The 25,122-nt window shown below is 38.0% G+C and overlaps 1 protein-coding gene across 1 annotated transcript in view; it reads right to left on the minus strand.

Moving 5' to 3' along the window:
- Positions 1–25,122, minus strand: part of PARD3B (par-3 family cell polarity regulator beta) — a 394,443-nt gene that overhangs the window by 249,391 nt on the left and 119,930 nt on the right. Inside the window, exons 3-4 of the mRNA XM_033064800.2 lie at positions 23,813–23,981; positions 9,967–10,073 (exon numbers count right to left, since the gene is read on the minus strand). Coding sequence (XP_032920691.1) covers positions 9,967–10,073; positions 23,813–23,981 — 276 coding nt within the window. The remainder of the gene's footprint in view (positions 1–9,966; positions 10,074–23,812; positions 23,982–25,122) is intronic.

Here is a 25,122-nt window from a genome sequence, read left to right on the forward strand (position 1 = left end):
GTGAGAACTGTGATATTTCACAGCCTTGATTGATTTATTTATTTTTAAGATGCAACATCCATATTTTGGCTACATCTTTTACAATCAGATTGAAGGGGATATCATTCTACCTGCTGATAAAAAGATTTTTTTATTTGTGACTTAAAATGCATTTAATCTGGTTTTGTTCCCCAGTCTGTCTTCTTTTTATCATGCTTAGAATTTCTCATAGAAGTGTTACATAAAATTCACCTTGGCATATGCCTCTTCTACATATTCTGAAAGAGAATTCATCTGGGCTTTTACAGAAAGTGCCAAAAAATGAGACAACAAAGACTAACTAGCCCTTGCTCAGCAGTGCCGCTTGCAAAATTACTTTACCCCAAAACAATATATTTCTGTTTGATTCTCATCCTGCTGTTTGAAGGACAGAAAAATGTATGCAGATCATAAAAGAAAGGGAGGAGTAGGGCTGAAAGTGAATGCGCATCTGAGGAACCTTCATCATTCTTTGACTGACATGAGGCCAGGTGAAAAGAAGGGGGTTCATTTGGTTTCTGTAAAGCTGACAGATGTACCACGAACGTGATTGTACTTTGTTATTCCAAAAGGCAGAGGAAGGAAAAAGGAGGAGGCCAATTTATCTCCACAGGTGTTAAAACATGTAATCATCTTGGATGCACCCTATTAGGTCAATGGAGCAAGTATGCTACAAGAAACAGCAGCTCTTTCATTTCAGGTCCAAGTCCATGTCACTCTAAGACAGCTGCCACACAGACAACAGCACAAATACCAACATACAGAGTAATTCCAACTCTAAGATACTGTGATATGCTCTCAAAGATACCATGAGATGTTTCAGTGCAGTCACATTACATGGTACAGTTCAAATACTCAAATACAGAGGTTATTACAGCCTCCCTTGGGACTTACGCAAGAAGGAAACTCTTTACTTGAATCTTAGAGAGGAGCTTGAGAATCTATATTGAAACCTATATTAAACCAAGATGAATTAAAGGCAAAACTTATTGTTACTACTATTTTAAAGCAGACGATTTTTTTAAAAAAATCACAGGTCACTATTCAATTTGTTCAGAAAAAAACCACCAATAAAACCAAAAAATCTTACAGGAACAACTGTTCCTATAAGGCCTCTCCGGGGGGCATTTTTTTTTCCCCTTATGATACTGCTTGGAATGTGTAACACTTTGAACTGGCAAATATGGTTCTTAAGATCAGAAAAATGCCATAAGAGGAACTGTGCCAAGTGAGACCACAGGTATGTCCATCTTCAAATACCAGGCTGCCTCACAAACTGCTAATCATTGCCCCTCATAGTACAGAAAAGTAGTGGCAACAATTTGCTCTTGCATCAACACAGTTATTCTGCAGTCTAATCACTTCCTTTTAGCTAAAGATTGGTATATTTACTATATTGTTTATGTCTTAATTTTATTTACTTAAAGTTATTTCAGAAAAATTATACTGTTGACATTACAACAAAAGGTCACATTAGAGGCCAGAAGCAAGCATTGCAAATACCGACAAAAATCAAAAGTGGGATGTTTGTTCAAAATTCTGAAGCTCACTGACTCAGCCTTACTATTTTGGTCTATATTCCCATTGATCTTAGTTTATTATTCCCAACTCAAACATGTCAGAACACCTGCAAAAGCAAAAGAACACAGTATACACAAGCACTAAAATATTCCTCCCTCCATTTCAGTTGTCAATGTCAGAAATTGTTTCACTAGCATGGAGTAAAATCAGGACCTGCTGCCATAAAAAAAAAATCCAACAGAATGTGCAAGTTTCAAAGAGACCTATATTATTATTATCACATCTCAAAAACTTGTAAATCCAGATTAGCTGAGACACCAACTACACAGAAGAACAAATCTCCAGATTAAAGCGTCTCCAACAAGTTGGGTAATTTAGTGGTGAAGCAGCTTCAGCTAACAAAATAAAACAACAAAAAAGAAATCCCACTTCTTCAGAGTGTGAATAACTGTCAATCCTGTACGAGAAACAAAGCCACATATCTGACTTTTGGAGAAACACAAATATTAAACAAGAGAACTTCATACGACAGGAAGACGACATATTAAAAAATCCAAAGCGAATTTTTTTCCTAATGTCACAGCAACATTTGTGTCTAGGTAAATGTCAATGATCTCTGACATTATTCCTAGCTGTCCATGAGATTACTATATTTATGGGAAAAGTTACTCAGTAGTTGGTATTTCAGTAGGACACTCACTGAGAACCTATTTTATTTCAGCTAAGTGTTTCTAGAGCTTGACAGTAAATGATATGCATGAGCCATGTTGACTGCCATCTTCCACTTTTGACTGTCAGACATGGAAGCAACTTGCTAATTTTCATTCCAATTTCAGTATCATGGGCCTGTTGCATAAGTTGCCTGCTAAAAGCTGTTCCAGATGGAATGACAGTATTTTGTAGGACCTCAAAGATGTAGCTATAGAGATGAATATGTGTCAACAGCATTGACAGCATGACCTTTTTTCCTCCTTCTTTTGTCAACAGTTCTTATCTCCACCCTTGAATTTTTCCACATTCCCTATAAGACAGGTCACATGGGAAAACACAGAGTTTCAGTCTCTCAGTCATCTTGGATCACCTACAATCTTATCCACCTGGCTACACAAGGCAGAGGACAAGAGAGGAATGTGTATAAACAATAAGGTATTTTCAAAATTGCAGCCAAAGCCCAAAATTAATTTTAAAGAGGAAAGAAAATCCACTCTCCTACTACCATAAGAACGATGAAGAGCTTTGATGATTTTCATTAGAGATACTTTCTTTAATGAATAGTCAGTAAAATGCTGGTACTCCTCACATTGGAAACAACCTGTTAACAATGAATAACAACTTCCACTGATTACACCATTTTTACTGATAATTTATATACTATATTAACATCACTGAACATTCATTATTAGCTCTTATTACAATAAATCACAAAAAGTCTACTTATCCTTCTGAAATAAAAATATGTAAATTACACCCACTGCTCATTTTAAACAATACAGGTAAAACAATACAATTTTTCTGACACAGGCTGTGCAAGGAACACAAAGAGCACTTCTCTGCACACACAGATACTCCTTTGCACACTCAAAAGAGAAAATTACCACAGACACTTCTGTCCTTTTTCGGATGAACAAGTTAGTATTCTGACAAACATTTAATTTACATCTTTTAGTTTTTTCTCTACAATGTAAAATAATTTCTTTTTGACACAGAAGGCCATAGCACACAGTATAAGATGTGTGGGGGGAAAAAAAAAGCAGTGCAGGGTTAGAAGGTAGCAGAGAGAATTGAGAAGGAATGGCTTTTGTTATTTTGACAGTCCTCTGCTTGCTGCAGAGTTGGATTTATAATATGTTCTTTAAGAGCAGCAGTTTTCATGGTGTAAGAGTGCCACACAGCTCTGGTTCCTGCAGTGCTCACACCAACAACTTCACAACTAACTTACTGCAGATGTCCCTATGATCATCTAATCAGACATCAAAAGCAATATACTGACAAGCTCCTGTGCTGATTAGAAGTGTTCTATATATGTTTCACAGCGTAAACAGACACACAGTAGTTGTTTTATAAATGGATTCACCCACATCAGAATTCCCTTTTAAAAAATTCCAACTGTTTGGATCTTCCCAGCTGAATGACAGAAAATCCTTTTAAATCTCCCAAAATCTTCTGTTCAGTTCCACATTGCAGTATTTCAAGAGCAAGAGTTAAATTATTAATAGGAAAACTTTTACCAGAAAAAAAAAAAGTAAATGCCTTCAAGAATTTAAAAACCTTGCTATTCTGAATGACAGCCTGAGACCACACGACATCAGGGAGGCAGTCTTGCCTTCACCCTCCAACACACATGGTAATAGCTAAGATCTATTTCCAAATCTACTTTGATGTCTGATTATGATACATCAACAAGCATGGATTTAAAGCATTACAAGTGCACCAGTTCCTGAAAAAATACTGCGTTTTTCCCAGCATCCGGTTTTCTTCTCAGAGTCCACCTTCTTAAACACTTAAAGAGGACCAGTAAGAAAGATGGAACAAACTTTTTCACAAAGCCTGTTGTGACAGGACAAGGGGTAATGGTTTTAAACCAAAAGAGGGTAGATTTAGACTAGATAAAAGAAAGATGTTTTTCACAAAGTAGGTGACAAAACACTGAACAGGTTGTCTGGAGAGGTGGGAGATGCCCTGTCCCTGGAAACATCCAAGGTCAGGCTGGATGGGGCTCTGAGCAACCTGATCAAGTGGAAAATGTTCATGCTTACGGTGGGAGGGATGAAACCAGACAAGCTTTCAGCGTCCCTTCTAACCCAAATGTTGCATGATTCTATCACAAGAATTTCATATTGAAATTCTAACACATACAAAAGGACCAGAAAGAAAAACTATCTGACCTAGTCCAGTAAACATACTGGACAGAAGTTCTATCTTCTAAAATCAGACAGACAATACAACCCTCATGGCAGTGCAGCCTCTTAATTCAAGTCTTAGCAGAAATCTGCTGAATCAAGTTACAAACTCTATGGAATTATTCCACCACTGTGCCAAAAAAGACCTTTTCTGCCCTGCCCTACTTTTAAATAGCATGATTACATGAACTAATATTTCTCTTTTTGTTTTTTTTTAAACTAAAATACACATTTTGTAAGTAATACAGCCGAATTTGTAGCCTATCTTTACATTTACATATGTATATAATACCATATAAAAAGGAATAAATCATGAAGCTGCATCCTTACACATGTGGACGTTATGCTAATTTGCAGACTCCTAATCAGGAAGACTAATACACCACAAGCACAATTAACAGCCAGAAGAACCAGAGGAGGTTTTGACCCTTTTTAACAAGAGCTTGAAACATAAAAATGTTCTAATTATATATCAACCTTATTCAAATTTGCAAATTACATGTCCACAATGCATAAAATACAGTCAATTTCAAGTCATATCTAGGCAAAAATTGAAACTGTATTGAGCCACTGGAGTAGCTCTTCAATTGATCCAGCATCTCATTGTATCTTTAAATATGGATAAATACAATTTAATCTGCCAGTCCTATTGATTAACTCCAAGATAACCTAAGGATTTGTCCAGAAAACATGTAACTATAAAAGAAAGTCATGCAGAAAATAGCAGACAATAATAATCAGCAAGTTAACAAGAGGGAGTGAGACCTTAGTCCCACCAGAATTAATGTAAAATTCTTATAAATCCAAATAGAATCACAGTCCTCTGTCTAAAACTCATGACAAATCAAGTCTTATGATAGTAGAGGAAGTCTGTCCCTGGGCAAAATCAGAGGTAAGCTGAAGTAACAGCTCCAGAAACAAAAGTTTAGATGTTGTAATTATACATTAGCAATTACTACCTGAATGAACTGGACTGAGCAGAGCAGCAAAATGTATTCTGCTCCCTAACACTAAGCCAACTGAGCCACACAATTCAGATTTTCTGCCTGGCTGCATCTCATCCCTACCATGCTGGGCATAGAGATCCAGTTGGGAACATCTGAGTTGAAGAAAATCCGAAACTGCAGCTCTGCTCAGAAAACTGGGGACAAGTTTTGAACAAGTGTTAAGTGCCCCAAGAACACTTATTTCTTCTGAAAGATTTCAGCCATTCAATCCCACTGCACAGCCTCGCTCCAGAGAAGATCCCCAGCTGACGACTACGTGCCCATTGCTAAACCCACTTTGTGAAGCCAGGTCATTTGCAGCCAAAAAGCAGAGCAAAGCTATGGACACAGAACTTTTCAGAGAAGTAGAATCACAGAATCCCAGAATGGCTTGGGTTGGAAGGGGCCATAAAGGTCACCTAATCTCAATGCCCTTGATATAGGCAGAGACACCTCCCACTAGATGAGGATACTCAGCCCCTTCCAACCTGGCCTTGAACACAACCAGGGATGGGCATCCACAGTTTCTCTGGGCAACCTGTGCCAATGCCTCACCACCCTCACCATAAAGAATTTCTTCCTCGTATCTAACCTAAACATCCCCTTGCAGTTTTCATCCATTATTACCTTGTCCTGTCACTACAGCTCCTGATGAAGAGACCCTCTCCAGCTTCCTTGCAGGTCCCCTTCTCATACTGGAAGGTTCCTTTGATATCTCCACACAACCTTCTCTTCTCCAAGTTGAACAGTCTCAATTTTCTCAGTCTGTCTTCATAGGGGATGTGCTCTAGGCTCCTTACCAACTTCATGGCCCTCCTTTGGACTTACTCCAAGCGCCATGTCTTTCCTGTACTGGGGAACCCCAGAGATGGATGCAGCACTCCAGTTGAGGTCTCACCAGAATGGAGCAGAGAGGCAGAACCCCCTGCCTCAACCTGCTGGTCATGCTCTTTTGCAGCCCAGGGTTCAGGTGACTTTCTTGGCTGCAAGTGCACATTGCTGGCTAACATTGAGTTTTTCATCAGTCATTACCCCTCCTGTCCTTTTTCACCAGGTTGCTCTCAATCACTTCTCTGCCCAACCCACCGACATATGTAAGCACATTAAACTAATTCTGAATTAGTTTATTGAATCCCTGAAGTCCTCTCTGAATACCTAGGGAAGGAAGTCTTCATTCTTGAAAGCCTGGCCAGGGTTCTGTGATCCTAACTAAGCAGAAGAGCTAAAGAATAGCCTTAATAAAATAAAAAATTCATAACAAATACTTTTTCTTCAATAACAATTTCTGATGTGTGTTACCCCTATTTTTCCTTGATTACTGTCTCTAAATTTTTCAGTGGCAGCTATCACAATAAGGAAAGAGAGGTTTGGATGAAAAAAGAAACTCAAATTTTGTACCATCTGTTAAATGACTTCCAGTCTGAGGGAACAGATGCTGGACTTCACTATTGGTTTTTGATTGATCTATAAGTATTTTGTTAATTGGGGCTAAAACTACAGCTAAGATGTGTCAGAGAAAATAAGAAAGAATGGTTCAAATTTGCCTCCAACTACCTGGTCACTCATAAAAGGTTTTGTTATTTTTGTAATCATCATATAGGATTAAAAAAACTAGATCTTCCTTTGAATAAATGGGACAACATCTGACAAACAGAACATGCTCTGCTTGATGCCATAAATACTGTGAACAGTTCAAATGGTTCATCAGGTTCAACTAGTCCATCTGAATGGGATAGCAAAGTTCTTTCCTTGTATTACTGCATGTTTGCTGCCCTGTTTCATGCATTACTCATTGTGCAACTGAAGTGCACTTTCTGGGAGGTAAATGAGAATTGTCTTCAGAGAATCCCATGTAGGCAGCTTTCAAAAACCTGCTGAAGCCCTGGTCTACCAGTCTAAGGCAGCGTACAGATATTACTGCACAGAGCCCACTGCCAGCTCCACGTGTACCAAACACCAAAATGCCAGAAGTGCCAAAACAGCTCAGCTAATTATGAAAGTCAGTTTCAATTAGAAAATAATTGCTAAGATAATTGTGGCATAAGTACAGAGACTTAATTTTCACTACAGGCACTGAAGAATGTTTCATCTAGCAACAGTTCTATTTTTTTGTAACTTGAACGTGACTAAAGGAAGCAGTTTAACGTGAAAAAAACTCTGGTTTGTGGCAAAGGAAATTCAGTATTAGTTTTAAATTTTCAGCAGCAATGTATAGAACAAATGAATTTTTTCTAAATAGTGCTTTAACACTTGAAAGGCTAGAGCTATTTTCAAAATGCAGCACTCAGTTATTTCTGCCATGTTTTTTCATTTGTCAGTTATTGATTTTTCTGCATGTTTGAAAACAATCTGTACCTAATTTAACCTCTGTTATTTAAGCTTTCTGTGTTTTCCACAACATTATGCCAAAGCCTATTTCAGTATGATTGACGATGAGAGTTTGAGAAATGGTCCTGCTATGAAAATAAGAGTCAGTGTAACGTATTTTACTGCAGTAGATTTTTGCTCTCACAAAAAAAACCACAACACCACCAAACTACAACTTTCAACTTGCTGGGTCTCCCAAACCTCCACTTTACATGATATTTTTAAAAAAGTCCTTCTCCACACCCCTGTTACTTGTCCAGCTTTGGCTGTCGCCCCTACAGCTGATAGAGGGATGCTCTATATTTTAGCACTATTTTAGAGGGCTCTTCTGTATTGATGCAAGTCAGTGAAGCATGGTGAGGTTTTAACCTCCAAGTATTACTGCAATCCTCATGTAATGGCATAAAATGCACTTGTTACCACTAAAATTACAGTAAAAAACCCAACTCAACAAAATGTTATTTTTTTCTTCTTGATGGTCTATAACGCATTCAACACACACCCTGGAATGAAACAGATTTCACTTATTTTTCCACCGTTTTTTGCCATTTTCGTGGTTATAAAATACCAGGGGTCAGCATTACGTACTGACATACTCACTTTATGTTTCTCAGCTTTGCCAAGAGTGTAAAATCTGCACTGTTAACCAAGAATTCTTCTTGGTACTTTCATTTATCAGACTAAGTCAGAATTTCATTAATATGTAAATGCTTGCAACAAACATCAAGAAAAACCTCTCAGCTCAAACAGGCCTGACAAATGATGCAGAACTTTGACAAAGTTCAGCCCTCTGTAACATCATAATGTACTTGGAGAGTAACTGTGACTCTTAAAATTGCACCACTTAGCAAATAACACAAGCCATTGTAAAAAAAGGTGCACACAAAATATTTAAGATGCACACGCATTTGACCATGCAAAAAGAAACAATGAACACTGAACTAAAATCCTGTGTTGGTCTTCAGAATTTCAGTGTTAGAGTGAGACTCACAGAACTTCATTTGCATGCAAGTCAACTGACTGTGTATTTACTTCCTTTATTCACATGAACATAACTGGAAGTTTGGTCTTAAATACACCTTCAGCTGAAAAGTTCCCACTCCCAGCTTGTGCCACTGAACCCCAGCTCTGTCCCTAAACGCCCTATGTGCCAACACAGCCATTTGTGGAACCTTGCTCTAAACCTGCTGTGATCGAGTCTGCAACATCCCTCATGCACCAAAGACTCGGGGTTTCTGAGTGTTGTTTTGTTTTGAAACAGACCAGCAACAAATTGTTTTGCACTGCTGGGAACAGGGAATGAACTACAACATTTGTATAGAGAATCTAAAGGGGAAAAGGCATAAATATTACAAGCAAATGAAAGCAGCGGCATCATTTAAGCCAGTATTCATGTGGTCTAAAGAAGAGCAGAACTAGACCCACCAGAGCTTTCTAGGCAAACACTAATAAATAGCTTTATTCTGCTTGAGACACTTATGTGTCCCAGCTGACATTCAGAGATTCTAAAGAATTTTATTGGTTTATAACTAATGTAGGAACACTTTCCCCTCACACAAAGCTTCAGGTCTTAAAACTGCAAAGCAGAACATGTGGCCCAAGTGTGACTAAGACAGCATCACTTTAAGAAGATCAAAAACAGTCTGCAAAAACATATGATTAAGAGTTACTGCATCTTCACTAATTGTGGCTTTGCAATAGGACTTAATAATAATTAAAACAATAACCGAAAACAAATTTGTCCTCAAAAGGGAACAGTCAGGTAACGTAGAAAAGTGACATGAAGAAGAGATCATGCAGGATAGTAGCAAAGATGATAGAAATGCCATTAGAAAACAGAAGTGAAAAAGGGTGCAAGACCAAAGAAGCAATGGTAAACTGAACAACATGATACTGAAGAAATAAATAATTGCTAAAAGTTCAGTTCATACTCCAATGCCATATGAGACCATTGAGCTTCATGTAAATCTCTTATTAAAAAAACACAGAACCACTGTTAATTGATTTTGTCATCTAAAGTAAATATTTTTCCAGAGGAAATTCTCTGTTTTACAGAAAATGAGTATGGTGCATTTTGCTATAGATCCAAATATATATAGCTTATAAAACTACTATATACCAACAGGTAAGAGAAGTTTTGCTCTTAAGAAAAAGGTGAGTTACATGACACCTACTGCCACAACATGCTTTACACCGGAGTCACTGGGATGAGAAGCACTTGGGAAGTCAGCAGGTGCGCCCAAAGCTGGATCACTGCTCCTCCGTACCAGAAGTGGTGTGCCTGCAAGACAAAACAGAACTCAAAGGTTCAGGAAATTAGCACAAGGGAAAATTTCATGTGGTTAAATAAGAGAAGTATGCAAGTTAAATATAAGCTTGTCTGTGGTAATATCCACCTGTTAAATTATTAGATTTGATAGGGTTGTACCATTTCAGATTTACTTAGCTAAAGAAATGATAACATTTTTACACACTGATGTAATTGACCTCGACCCATGAGCTACCTGAATTAGGTAAAAACTGCTAACAAACAGAAGAAAAAGGCACCTCCTCAGAAAAACAAATGACTAGTTGCATGTAACTGTGACCACATGTACCATCAAGTGAGTGAAATTAATACTACAGCTGTCAGTTATAATACTAATTACAGTGGCTGGGGCTGATGGCAGCCATAATTATTAGATCTATAAAACAGTATGCTAACAAACCTGGAGTGACTCTACTACATTCACTTTTAGTACACCTTTGTCAATATTTCTGGAATAAATTCCAGCACCTGATGAGGGGCAACCAGAGAACCTAATGCTTAAACCTTCCTCATGGTGAGCAAGATTTTATATGCAGGTAATCTCTTCTATGCTCACTTCTGCAAGAAACCAGTAAGAAAAGCAGAAGACTTAAATTTGTGTCCTGGTACTAAGGGAATGCTTAAATACTAGAAGGTGAATATTGTTTTTTCTGCCAAATTATTACTATCTTTGTACCAAGAGCTATGCATGTTTTTACGAGGAGGTTGGGTAGAAAGGGATTGATCACCAAATTTTGTGTGATTGTCCAAAAACGGCAATCAGTAAAAATGAACCAAATCTCTCCACCCAAATACTCTTGTTCTTCACATGAAGCTGAGGTGAAATTTGTTTCACCTCTTGGCATATTTGGTAAGAAGCTGTATAAAAGCTAAATACAACTTATTCCCTTCTTCAAGATAAACACTTATACCTTAAAATAAAATTTTCTGTGTATGACTGAATTTTCTGGTGGCCTGTATCCAGTTTTTGTCTCTGTTCAATGCAACAGTTTGAAAACAGATGATGAAACGTTTTTGTGTGATTCAATGCAATTTAGTCTCCAACTCCTTTTGACATTAACATGAACAATACAGAGAAACTATTGAGAAACCTTTGCACTTTTATTTGTAAAACTTGCACAACTCAATGAGATACTGTTCCTTACACTGTTCGAAGTCATCATTCCAGCCCTTTTCCTCACTTTTGTCCGAGTTTTTCAAAGAAACTGAAACAAAATTTACAACTGTCTAAACTTTGAAACCAAAGTCTGCAAGAGCAGCAGGACTGTAGAGAACACCATTCTCCAGTTTGGGAAGAAGGCCTTGCAGCTGTTTTCTTTCTTTTTATTCCTGCAAATTTTTGCTTATTGCCATGAAGCAATGAAGTTTATGGTGCTCATCTGGAATGCTTCCTTACTTGCAGAAAAGCAACTGGACTTTTTGGCTATTATATACAGTGTTTTCTCTTTTCTCCCACTATGTTGTAAATTTTAGGGTTCTACAGATCATTTTTTTACTTGAAGACAAAACCAGAGTCTATTTTCTTCATTTTTAAAATGTATTTACAGACATTTAACATAATTTCTTCTACAGAAATATCACACGTCATAACATCTCTCTGAAACAAGACAGCTGCAGTCTTTAGCTAAAATTACACAAAACAGTCCCTCCTGCCCTTATTGTTTTACATGTGCATGCCACAAAAACACAAAACAAACCTTTTTTAGACAATTAAACTGAACCAAAATGTGCTTGTCAATGCGAGAAAATCCACAGAAAAGAGGACAACTGGATGGAAGAGACGAGAAGAAGCTGCACTGCCCCTCCTTTGCAGGAGAGTCCCTTATTCCCTTTCATGAGGCAGCAATTCTCAGCAGCTCCCGGAGCTAACACACTCTGCTCCATCTCCCCTCATCTCCTGTGTGCCTCGGCTGCTCCCTGCCATAAAAACATGTTCCATGCCGCTCGCTGCATTCCAGCCTGCGTCTCTCCCACGGGCTCCTTTCTTTTTCCAGCCTTTCCCCGCCTCCCCTGCACTGCACACTCAGGTCTCCCTAAAGCAAGCATGCTCCCTTGCATTCCCAAAGGGAAACCTTCCCACAACTACTGCCCCAGACTCTACCTGACTTGGGAGCTGGACTACATCCACTATCCATACATACCTTGAATTTGTACATCCCATCTTCCTCAGCCATGTGCACAATGTACTGGAAAACCATCAGCGATACTGTTTATTACAGACAGGTTGTAGAAAATTACTTGATTTTCTTAAGAGATTCTGCCATCCGTTTTCTTCTGTCAGGAAACTCAATGCTGCATTTTTCCTTACAGCTTTCCTTTAGTCATGCTGTGTTTCTGCGTTATTCTACTCACGCTCTTACATTTGTGCTGAACATTTATAACAACCAATGTAAGTTCAAACACAAAATCCATCTTTCCCTGAACGATGACAGAGACAGAAACTCCTTCCTGCATACCAAGTTGATCACAGAAACACGTTTTTTAATAAGCACTACTATTTTGTGCCAAAGCAGTACTTTGTATTTTAAACTTAGGAACTCGGTTTTAAAATACAGTTATCCTCATCTTGCATCATTGCATCAGGAGGTCACAGACAACAAAAACTGAAACACATGTCCAAAAATTTTTCACATAATAGTAGCCTTTAACCTCAATCACTTCAGGGTGTACTTCCATTCTTTAAAAATTTGTGAAGTACCTTTTATTATGGTACCTTAGCACCTTCTAAGCATATGTGTCAGCCTTATACACAACAAATACTCTTAGAAAAGCTGATGAGGAAGAAGTCCTACAGTTTTCCTTGATTAAAGTCTATCACTTATTTTCAGCCAATGTAGATCAATCTTTTTGCTAGCACCACCCTCAAAAATTTGTATCTATGCAGACTCATGGTTAACAGTGTATTTTCCCTGAACTCATATGTTTTGGAAATATTTTTTAAACTGCAAATATGGTTGAAACAAGCATATGGTAGAAACCACACTTAGATTTAAATTGGTTGCATTAGGGAAGAAAAAAAAAACAGAAGAGAGATTTCTGCCATTTGTGTACAATTAAAAAGTGAAAACTTTCATCAACACAATGGCAGAAGAAACATCTTCATACCAGATGTAACCTGATGTCTTAGTTTGTTTTGCTAGTTATTTAAATTTCACCAAAAAGCTGTGCACAGACATTAACACATACCATGACCAGGAGTGTGCTCTGCCTCACTGAAGCCCTTGCCAGCTCAAAAATCAGCATCTGATGTTAGGAGTAGCCTGGCAAACTAGAAGTGATGTGTTCAAGAATAATGTGCAACTGCAAGTAAACAATGCAAGGTCTAGATTTCAGGACCTAAACATGGTCAGGGGAACTTTGGGGCTCCAGCTGCCCCTGCTGGGGTGCCCCTAAGCTGTACAGGGTTTCCAGGCTTTGAGTTCTGGCATCAGATTTCTGGCCTTCATTTAGACAGTTGAGTAGCACTCAATATGACCAATATCACAAAAAATATTATTCCTCTCCTCCCTTAATTTCACTTCTTTGCTGTAACATCTCTTTGATCAGGAAAGTACAGTCTACCTCCTGCATAAAATCCCTTTATTCTTTGAAATTCAGGTTGTAGGTTGTTGAAAAATGCTGAAGACAACTGGACTTTATCACCCATGAGAATTTTTAGCAGCCTGAGCTATCTATAATGCAGTCATATCATGTACTAAAAATCGATTTCAGCAATGCTTTGGATGTAAATACTCTCAGATGACTTTTAGGTAAGCTGACAAACCAAGGAACACAGGAAACACAAGCACAGGTGTATTGCGCTGCTGCATCAGTGACAGCTAACATCTCCTGAGGTTGGTTGGTTGGTTTTTCTAGGTAAAAGGGAAGAATTATTCTAGAGCAAAACTAAAGACACACTTGGACAGACTACTGTAAGTGGGTAGAAAGAGATTTACAATAAATCACCTAGGTAGGTAAAGTCACAATTTAAAATTCTGCTCCTGAAAATAAAAATGCTGAATTTATTATGGGAAGAGAGCTGTCCATCAAGTGTGCATCAAACTTTCAGCTGCTGAAGGCCATACTAATGACAATTACTCTGCTGCCTGCTTCCAAATTACTCCTGCCTGGACAGACAGACAAATAATTTTCTTATCTGCAGATGCCTCCACATATTTTTTCAGAGCTCCTTCCGAGCAAATCACAATATTTCAAGTCAGTTGAAGCAAAACACCTAAATACTACGTGGATACACACACAAATATAAAATTGCACTTCAGCATGGATAATTCTTGGATAGAAGAGCTCTGAACAGACACAAAACAAACAACTACCATTTACATCGAGAAGCCAAAATTGCTTTTCTTGTCATGAAACAGGTGAGACCCTGGACAAAAAGTTACAAGCAAGTTTTTAATTTATATTTAAGTACATAAAAGATTAATGTATGTGCCTATTTTTCTCCTTTTCATCAGACCATTTTCACATTAACATTAGAATTTCCATACACATGCATACACAGGGGGTTTTTGCATTGGTTTAGATTGTTTGTTTGGAGGAGTTGAGGTTTGGGGGTTTTGCTTGGGTTTTTGCTTTGGTTGGTTATTTTTTTAAGCTTTATATCCTTCCAATGGCATTCACATTTCAAAAGAAACTGAAGTCTAGATATACTTAAAACACAAGTTGTCTTAGTCATCCAGCTTGCTGAACACAGCAAGAAGTATTCATCTTATTAAACACATTGGGTTTTTAAGCAGCATATTACCTGTAGTTACTGAATTTAAATAAATCATTTTAGGGCAATATATCCTATAAGATTTAAAAACTAATAGATCTTAGACGCTCGCACCTTATTTCTATTCACAGATTGAAAGGTGAAAATAAGTATTTCTTCTATTTCAATTCCCAGCCCATTTCTCAACTTCAAATGAAATACTTAATGAACTGTATTAGTTGAATAAACTGACACAAAGAAAATATTCTGTGCACCTGCAGAAGAGGCCATGCTGCCAAAAGCTGGTTTAGCACTTCAGCTAACATCAGTTACAGGTGCTTATGCAGTCACTTTTTCACGGTTCAATGATTTAATTTTCTTTAAAACTTTGGCAGCTAAACTGTACAGCTTGAATATCACTTCGGCAGCATTTTATTGCAAGTAGTAGAGTTGCAAAGTAATTTTTTGGGTATTTTAATTGTATTTTAAAGGATGATCACAAATTATAGCATTAGTACACATTTCTGTAATAATTAAATATGACCGGTGTTTTATAAATCTAATTTACATTAAGAACATTTCTGCTTTGATGTTTCCATAAAAGGAGATGTCTTACTCTTGCACATATTATTTTATATTCTGGTCACGGTAAACTAGTTTTAGTCTTAAATTTCAATCTTGTTTCTGGTAATTTTCAAAGATAAAACAGTGAAACTCCTGAACCTGAACCTTTCTGCGAGGTTGAAGGAATAAGAACATAAGAGGAGCTATACTGGGTCTACCTCACCCAGTATCCTGAATCTAACAGTGGTAGCAAAGACTCGGGAAGAAAGCCTAACAGTGTTGCAGCCTACCAGCTTGCAAAAAATAACATTTGAAATATTTCCAAATCTGTGTGGCATCTAGACAGCCATATTTCAAGATACTGATGAGCCACATCCAGTGAATTTGTCTAATCCTATCATAACTCATCGATTTTTGGTGCATTACATCAAATTTTACAGTTAAGTTGAACGCTTCATGAGAAAATCAGCATAGGGTTGTTTTGCTTTGCAACTTACTGAAAAATACTTGTGTTTGATACTTGAGTTTTTACATGGTGAGGAACTTGGATAGTAACTTCTTATTGGTCTAGTACCTTGAGACCTTTAGCTGAAGTCCCAATTGTTTTAACATGAACAATATCAAACTATCAATCAGCCAGGTTTAGCAGGCTCATTTTCTACTTGAAATACACATTTTGCCATACTGCCTCTGAGCTAATACACCACAAGGACTGTACAGAATTATAAACAGACACGCTCTCCTCTGTCTTGCTCAACACTATAGGGTACTGACAGAGCCTGCACCATGGTTTTGAAGTATGGTATCATACACTACAGCCTTTGAAAACCTTCAGAGGCAAATACACAGCTAAGTGGGTTTTAAAAAGATACTACCTCTAAAAGCAACTATGCCTCATAATACAAAAATACCAACAAAACCAGCAACATCATAAAATCTGTATAAAACAGACAAAATCCGAGTAAAAGCACTGACACCAAACAGTGTGTGTCAAAAAGCACCGTTGACTTTTATAATGGAAATTATTCCATCATTTTAGGTCCCATTCATTACCTTCCCCAAAACCTTCCCCAAGGCAATAAAAAGCTGGAAATCAACATCCCAGATAGAGAGCTACTGCAGAAAACTGTCTAACTTGTCATGGAAAAATGTTTTTCTCTCTAGTTAACATATTTTCATGAAGATACCCCTGTTACTCCAAAGTAAGGAATATTAAACCAAGTGCATAGGGAATAGAGACAGGCAGAATAATTGATGAGGAACAATCTTTGGGGAAATCAGAGACAGAAGGGCTATTAAAAAGAGAAGAGATACTTTGGTAACAAACTATGCACATAAATTTATTACCTACCCTAGAACTAAATTCCTGGGTACAGTGAAAGGAAGGAAAGACTGGTTTGCTTTGTAAACAGGCAGCTCAGAGACAGAAAAACACATGGAAATTTTATACACATCTTTACAGAAACCATTAGTGTATTCTTTTGTTGCAATACAAAGATAAAGCAAAACTCATTTCCATGAATCAAGGACAACTAAATAAGATCAAGCTTAAGTCATGAGGTCAAAATACACCAGACTTTCCCTCTGACTGAAATGAAAAGTCATCTTCAAACCTTTAGCTTGCCTGACAACAGAAACCATTTGTTTTAGAAATGTAAGTAGACTTGATCATCACAATTCTTTTAATGCAGATTACATTGGATGCCACAGAGAAGAAAAAGCTATCAAGTACAGTCATCCTCACTATGCCTATGGCAAACAGCAGAGAACAACACTTGATATCATTACTATGAGAGGAGCCCTCCCGTGCAGTGAAGAGAATACAGCCATATTTCCTTAAGGAAATCAGCAGTATTCCCTCACACCATAGAAAACAGCATGTTCTTGCATAATGCATTTCTTTTGAAATGTACCAATTTCAAAATGTTACTTTTTCCAGAATCTTACAGGAGACAGTAGTTACTAGAATGCAGTAGACTCCATGGTACAGAAAAACATCAGAATGCTCAGCCAATAAACTGATGTTGCAAGACTAAGAAGAAAAGGATAGCTTTTATGCAAGAAAAAGTGTCTTTCCTACTTACTCTTGTATGCTGCATATGAGGCATCAACAACACTTGGTTTATCAGATTAACAGTTTCACATTGTATGTTTTCACAAATTTTAAAAATACATAATAGTGTGGTTTCTCTGTATTTAAAAACACACTCTGTATATCTGTTGTATCTCAACTCCAACTTGAAAGAAGACTAATCAAATATATGTTGTTTAAAATGCCCCCAAGCCTACTTACAATTCTTCCACTTCAAAGAGGATGAGAAAGAAAATAAATTCTTTCCAAGCTCTGAAGTTACACAGAAATTGTCAACATCCATACCCTGGAGGTAACAATTTAATCCCTGTCAGGCCCAGCAGGGCAGAAACTTCCAAAACTCCTGGAAGAAACCTTCCCTTCAATTCCCTTAGACTTCAAACTAAGACACTGCCAATGAAAGCTCCTCTGCTGACTGACTTAGCAACCCAAACACATAGGGCAAATCAACATAAGTGTTTTAAACAATCCCATGTAGTACAATTTAAACTAGAGAAACCCCCAAACCACAGGAATACATTAAGCTAATTGAGTATATTGTCTGTCTGAAGCACCTTCAAGGCAATTCCGTAAGAGTGCAAAGTAACCTTTCCCAAATGTCAGAAAAACATGGCCAGAACACCACCAACTGCAACAAAAATGGAAAATGAAAACCTTCTAGGCTACTACTCCTATTATCCTGTACTAACTAGCCCTTCTGAGGGTTGAAGCATTCCCAGAAATCTCTGTTCTCAGGGAAAAAAATGTTCATTGAGAAGAAACTACATTAAATGTCCAAAACCTAAAAAAGTGACTGCTCAAAAGCACAAGTGCCTGCATTTAGCTTTAACTCCAACTACCATTACCATTCATAAGCTTATTTTAGGAGACTATAATCAGTCATTCCAACCATTATTTGCACCTAAGTCTTCCACTTGCCTAGAATACTAATCAGATGTGTAGACATGTACATATAAAAGGAGAAAAATCTCAGATCTGCCATAAAACCAAGTCATGCAAAATTGGAAATACTGAAGAAAGACCTTTCAATGGGAAAACCAAGATTATTCAACTGTGAAAGGCTGCAAAGGGAGGCGTTAACTCCTGCAGTTTACAAGAGTATTTATTATCCTGCTATCAATAACTGTTACAAGGAACTATTTCTTTATCAAATCTAAACTTTAAATGAAGTTATTAGTTCGCACCAGTAAAGGTATCAATTGATTAAGAGCATAATTTTATTGTAATACCTAACAAAGTAATGTCTCTGCTTTTAGACTGTACTCAGAAAACAGCTTCATGATTCTTCAAATAAATTCCCGAATAAATGGAAAAAGAAAAAATAAAACAATATACCAAAAAAGACACATGGAGATACCTACTTTAGACCTTTTTCCATACTTTAGTATTCAAAAGCAACAAGTATCTCTGAATAGTGCCTGCCTTCCTCCAGGCAAAATCCTGACTACAGTAATTTCATGATTACAAGCCGCGCCAATTATAAGCCGCACTTCCGAGGTGTCAGCAATGTTTCGTTTTTCCTCCATAAATAAGCTGCACTGGATTGTAAGCTGCACTTTCGTTCACAGCGAGGATCCGTGTGCAACTTTCACAAATTTGCCAAATAGTAACAGAATCGTGGGATCACAGGGCTTACTGGCTCGGCCCTGCTTGGGGCGGCCGCCAGGGAGCAGCCCCAGCCCCGCTCACTGCTGCCGCTGGGAGGCAGGGGAGTGGTGTGCCCGCCAGTGTCGCCGGGAGGAGGGAAAGGGGCTTGCCCGGCTGCTGCCACCGGGAAGAGGGAGAGGGGCGTCCCTGGACAGTGCCACCAGGAGAAGGGCATCCCTGGTCAGTGGTGCCTGGAAGAGGGAGAGGGGTGTCCCTGGCCAGGGCCACTGGGAGAAGGGAGAGGGGTGTGCCCGGTCAGTGCTGCCACCACGCCCCCCCGGGGCTGGGCACCGCCGCACCACTGCCGCCGGTTCAGACTTCCGGGTTGGGAAATTTCCAAAATTTGTTTATATATAAGCTGCTCCTGAATGTAAGCCGCACTTCCGGTTTGGGAGCAAAATTTTAATCAAAATGGTGCGGCTTATAATCGTGAAATTACTTACTTCACACCAAAGAGATGAGCAAAAGCAACAACTAATTATGTGGGTACTCAACCATCATTTACCAAATGAAGCAAACAAAACACTGAGCCAGTCATGAGGCATTTCCAGCTCAGAGTGACTTGTCTATAAAACGGATCCTCCATAAATAAATTAGTGCTCTCTCCTTCCTGCCCATATGGACTTAAAAGGAAAAAACAAATTGACATAATGAAAATAACTCCCCTCTTCCTGTTCCACGACCTACCATGTGGGGAAAACCACTAGAAAACAACAGTAAACTATGAGGTGCAAAAGGAAAACAGGAGCACTTCTGGCATGCTTACAGGTGCACAGAAAATTACAAGATGGTTTATGAGGACCATAATCTCTTTCCCTGGCATGTGTCTTACCTTGCACTCACCATGGGCTGAAGTCATGCAGCTACAAAGTATTCAGCATGCTGTGATTTCACTGTTCAGTGCAGGGTTTTGTCTGTACACAGTTTTATAATTAAGAAACACGGTACAAAAAAAAAAGGCAGTAAAGAATTTGGAATTGTATTTGAGGTTAGAGATGTTGAAGTTTTCTTCCAATACATTTTTCAAATGTACATCGGCTATTTCACCATTTAGTTGCCTGTATCATTCCTTGAAAACTGTTGTCATGGCCACATCATTATTGTACTCTGGGAAATTCTGGTCACAAGAAACAGTAATACAAAACAAGCTCTGCTGCCATCTTAGCAACTGTCTCAATGCTCTCATATCCACAGAAATAACAAAATCAGAAGATCAATTTTTTCCCTGTTTCAAACAGCTGCCTGAACACATTAAAGGGCTGTGTGCTTCTCTATTTTTTTTTATATATCTTAGCAGGTTCTTTATACCATTTCTATAGTAGCATGGAATGTTTTCTTTATCCAAGCACAGATTCTGTCAAATTGGGATTTTTGCTTTTTCACTATTAAAAGATGCTATCAGCAACAGCACCTGATAACCCAGTGATGTGGGGCAGGGAGGAAGGCATTTACATCTGTTTGCACCTCACTCATGTTATGAACACAGAAGATACCACGTCCACAAACACTTGAAGTCTTCCTGTATTTTTCATATATTTAAGAACCCACAATTTTGGGAACAGAGCTAGCTTTAAAAGTAGAGCAGTATTTATTGCAGGGAAAAGAAAATAAATAGTTGAATAAATTCCTGAGCTGTTTTAAGGAGATATATACTAAGAAAGTAATTTAATAGCAAGTAAATTAAACTTTTTTTTGCTTTAAAATTTTGCCAATATATGAAAGCAATGCAAAATATAAGGTTATTTTAGCTTTTGAGTCAAATATAAGATTGTTTTTATTCTGGTTCACTTTCAGAGTTACAGATGATAAAGGGAAAAATAAAGGGTAACTAACTACATGAAAAATCTATGATTTCAGACAGTCAAGCTGATCAGTATTTTAGAATAACAAGTAGAAAAATACCCTCAAAAAAGCAACCATACAATAAAAATACCAAAAAGTAAAATTAAAATTATTATCATCTCTAACTAAACAGGAACGGTTTTAAGATTTGATATAATATAGTTAACCTAACTAGGTCATATATACAATTTATAAAAGACAGAAATGCTTTAAGGCAGTATCTCATGTGGCTGTTCTAAGCTAGTGGCAATTCTCGCATGTCTGACAAGAGCAGTGTTTAGTTTCACGTGCTAATTAAGCACCAAGCACAAAGTATTTCACAAGCAGATCATTAGCCAAACATTGTTTCTACATAAAACCATGGGTCTGATTTGGTAAAATATAAAACATCCAACAGAAACTAACAGGCAAAATTGTTCCAGAATCTGACAATTCATAAAACAATGAATTCGCCACATTTCCCTCCTAAAAGCATTCTGGACAAAATACTTGGAAAGGTTAAGTACATGACAGCTCTTGAAGCACAGCTGTACCATGGAAAGCAACTCTTCTTTCCTACATATATATCCAATCACATCCTTGCTTCCACAATAAGAACAGCTCTGTAAACTAATATTATTTTTTTCTGCTAGCAAGTGGGAGTCAATTCAATAATTAGACAGGAAGCCAGACTACTGTGGCTCATGCATCAATGATATTGATGCAACCAAATTGTCCTTCTATTTCTTCATTTACTTTTCAATTTGCCTCTAATGGAAATAGCCACATAATTTAAGAACCAGGGACTTGTATACAAAAGACAAAGGCAAAAATTAAGTCCAAAGAATTGCAAACCATGTACAATCCAGAAGAGAAAAAAATTACCTTTCAGAGTACAAACTAAGTTACAGGACTAACAGGTAGAGATCTTTCACTTCTCCTGTAAAATAAACCAATCTGAAACAGAACTTAGACAGATCCACTACATTTATGATCTCTTCTTCTAAGAAGCAAGCACCATTTTAACTTCAAACATATGCTAGCATTGCACTGAAAACAAAACTGAATCCTGACTGCTCTTTCTTTCCACATATTTCATCTCCTTTATGCTCTACAGAAGGATTTCATCAATACTAGGAAACTATGTCTTAGCTTCTGATTAGCTCAAGAGCTTGAGCACTTAACTGCTTTACACAAAATTCTCTCCAACCCTCAACCAAGGTAACAACTGTATACAAAACACATTTTTTTTAAAATAGTGCTCAACAGTATTTGGAGAACAATCTTGACTTTCTGAAACATGCCAAAATGTGGTAAAAGCACAATTTAAAAATATGCATAAATGAAGTGGCAAAACCTTCAACCACCAAACCTTGAGCTGCAAGCTATTCCATATCTCACACTTACTAAAAACACAGAAAAGTACATACAAGTTATGTCAATAATGAGTCTTGTCTCAAGATTTTTAATTATAAGAAATTCCTGTGTGTCATTAAATCGGGAAAAAGATTTCTTTTATTTTAGAATATGCAAAAAAAACCCAGACACAATCCACTAACAGAAATTTACTCTAAAAATTCTCATGCAGCTTGAATTTTAGAATTTTCTACAGCAGGCACAAAAAATGAGCACAGATTTCTGTTAGAAGTTACACAGCTTCATCCAGCCAGCTTTAGCCAAAATTTTATTTTAGCTCACTGCTTTTATTAATTAGCTTTTATTATTTTATTTTAGCTCACTGCTTGATTAATTATAATTTTGTTAATTATAATTCTTACTTAATTATTAATTAGGTGCTTAAACTCAGATATTACTGCCCAGCATTTGGAGACTGCCAGCAGCACTCAGGAACACGGGCTGAGTTGGGCACTGGCAGGATGCAGAGCGGGCTCTCCTCAGCATTCTTCATTTGCTTTACAGCATTCACCTTCAATCTGGTTTTGAAAGCTTTCTATCCAGTACTTGGGTGACAGCTCAGCCTACTCTCAATCCAAGGAAGTTTTTCAAACTGCTTTGTGTGCAACATACAGGACTCCAGCTGTTTATAATTGGAAACCAGTCTGAACTCCTGGCCATCCAGGCACACTTAAACAACACAGGGCACCAGAGTTGCAGCAGTTCAAGCAGCACCCTCAGATGTAAGGAGGAATTAAGCAGTAGCCTTTCCTAATCACAGTCTGCTCACTTGAAAGTCAGAAAGGCAAAAGGGCCCAGTTGTGCATCTTCTTCAAATGCAAAGAGCTGAACTGTTTGCAACCAGCATATCCCTCTTCCCACCTCCCACACCCAGAACAGGGCACTAGCTCAGATAACTGGTGAAAGTACTTGCATACAGCAGTTTTACACACACTGAACCCAGCTCCCTCAAAACAACAAGCTGGGTTTTTTTCAGTGACTGTGATGTTTGAAAATACTAAGCAAAGGTTTCATCTTGTGTGCTCTCAGAATGCTATGATGGATTGTCAGCAACTCCTGGCCCAGCATAGGACATCCCAACAGTCACACTGTGTGAGAAATGCTTCTTGAACTCTGTCAGGTTTGGTACTGGGGAACCTGCAAGTTCCCAACCACCCTCTGGGTGAAGAATCTTTTTCTAATATCCAACCTAAACCTCCCCCGACTCAGCTTCACGTCATTCCCTTGGGTCCTGTCCCTGACCATCAGAGAGATCAGTGCCTGGCCCTCCATTCCCCTCACAAGAAAGCTTTAGACCAGGCTGAACAGACCAAGTGACCTCAGACACTCCCCATATGGCTTCCCCTCAAGGCCCCTCATTGAACTGCAAGGCAAAGAATGGGATGCAAAAAAAATTAAAAAATAAATTTTAAGATATAAAATCTGATTACAGACACACACAGAAAAAAAAAAAATGAAAGAAAAAAACATTATACATACCCAGTTTTAGGGCAGAAGGAGTCACTTCAATCTCACCAATGGGTTGAAAGGCAGCCAGCTGAGTTGCTACCTCTGTCTCAAAGGAGTCTGGGCTATTTCTGTCTGTCAAATTCCCATTGGTGCCATCAGTCTTACGGGGAGGCTCTTGTTCATCATAAACAGCAATCAGCTATCAAAACAAAAGATAATGTAGTTTGTATATTTAAAGTATTTCCAAACTTCACTCTTTGAAGAAATATAAAACAACCTTATACTTCTGTTAAAGCACAAAAATAATGATCTCATTCCAGAGCAGTTAACAACAAACACAGATTCCAGAAAGCACAGACATTTTGTTTAGATACTTTGACTTCAATATGACTTAAGTATATGCTTCAGCACTGCCCTGTGCTGACACACATTTCTCAAAGTTTGCATGCTACCATTAGTGAACATTTTACATTATTTTCGAACACTTAGAGATGAGCATGTTTAAAAACACAGAACAGCATCTAATTGTTGGGGGTAGAGGGTATTATTAAGTCTAAAAAAATGTAATACTACTGATGACATGCTGCACAAAGGTAACACAACCACAGAAGTTGCACTGAGCAAGCAGATACATGTTTTATTTGTAAGAACATCACAACTACATCAAAACTACATTCCAAGGACAAGATCCATCCAGCACAATCACAGAGCATGAGGCCTCTCTTATGCTGTCCAACCCATGTCTCTGCAAGGATGAAAGTTTCTTGGTCCAGCACAGGACACACACACCCAGCACTTCTCTACCCACCACATATCTGCCCCTTCTCCCATCCTGCCCTGCAAGCCTGGTCCAGGTACACATTTCTGAAAACTGTCACTCAGCCACTGGCTCTTACACCACTCCAGGCACATAGAAAGGCTCCAAGGTCTGCTGTTCAAGGTCATACCAATGTGGCCATGAAAATGATAAAAACTACCAGAATAATTTTTTTTTTGCCTCTGTTAATGTGGCCTTTCACAAAGATCATCCTTTTGTTCTCTATTAATATAAAGTGATCAGACAGTGGTTGTGTAGCCTCATCATGAAGTGACTCACACACATGTGGCTGGGTATAAATTGTATTAAAGTTCCAGGAAAACAGTAAAGCACGTTACAGCTCTGGGAAAACAACTGTTCTCAACTCCAGAGTCCTCTCCAAAAGCAGAGGAGGTAAGAGCAGCAGTTCAAGTGTTTTCTCCACCCCAGCACCTGACATGACATAGTTCTTGTGCCATTTAATTGGTAAACACTGCCTAAGGTGCTCATTGATTTTACTTTTTCAGAACTCCTTCAGATTATC

The sequence above is a fragment of the Catharus ustulatus genome, chromosome 7 (assembly GCF_009819885.2).
Source record: "Catharus ustulatus isolate bCatUst1 chromosome 7, bCatUst1.pri.v2, whole genome shotgun sequence".
Taxonomy (NCBI): domain Eukaryota; kingdom Metazoa; phylum Chordata; class Aves; order Passeriformes; family Turdidae; genus Catharus; species Catharus ustulatus.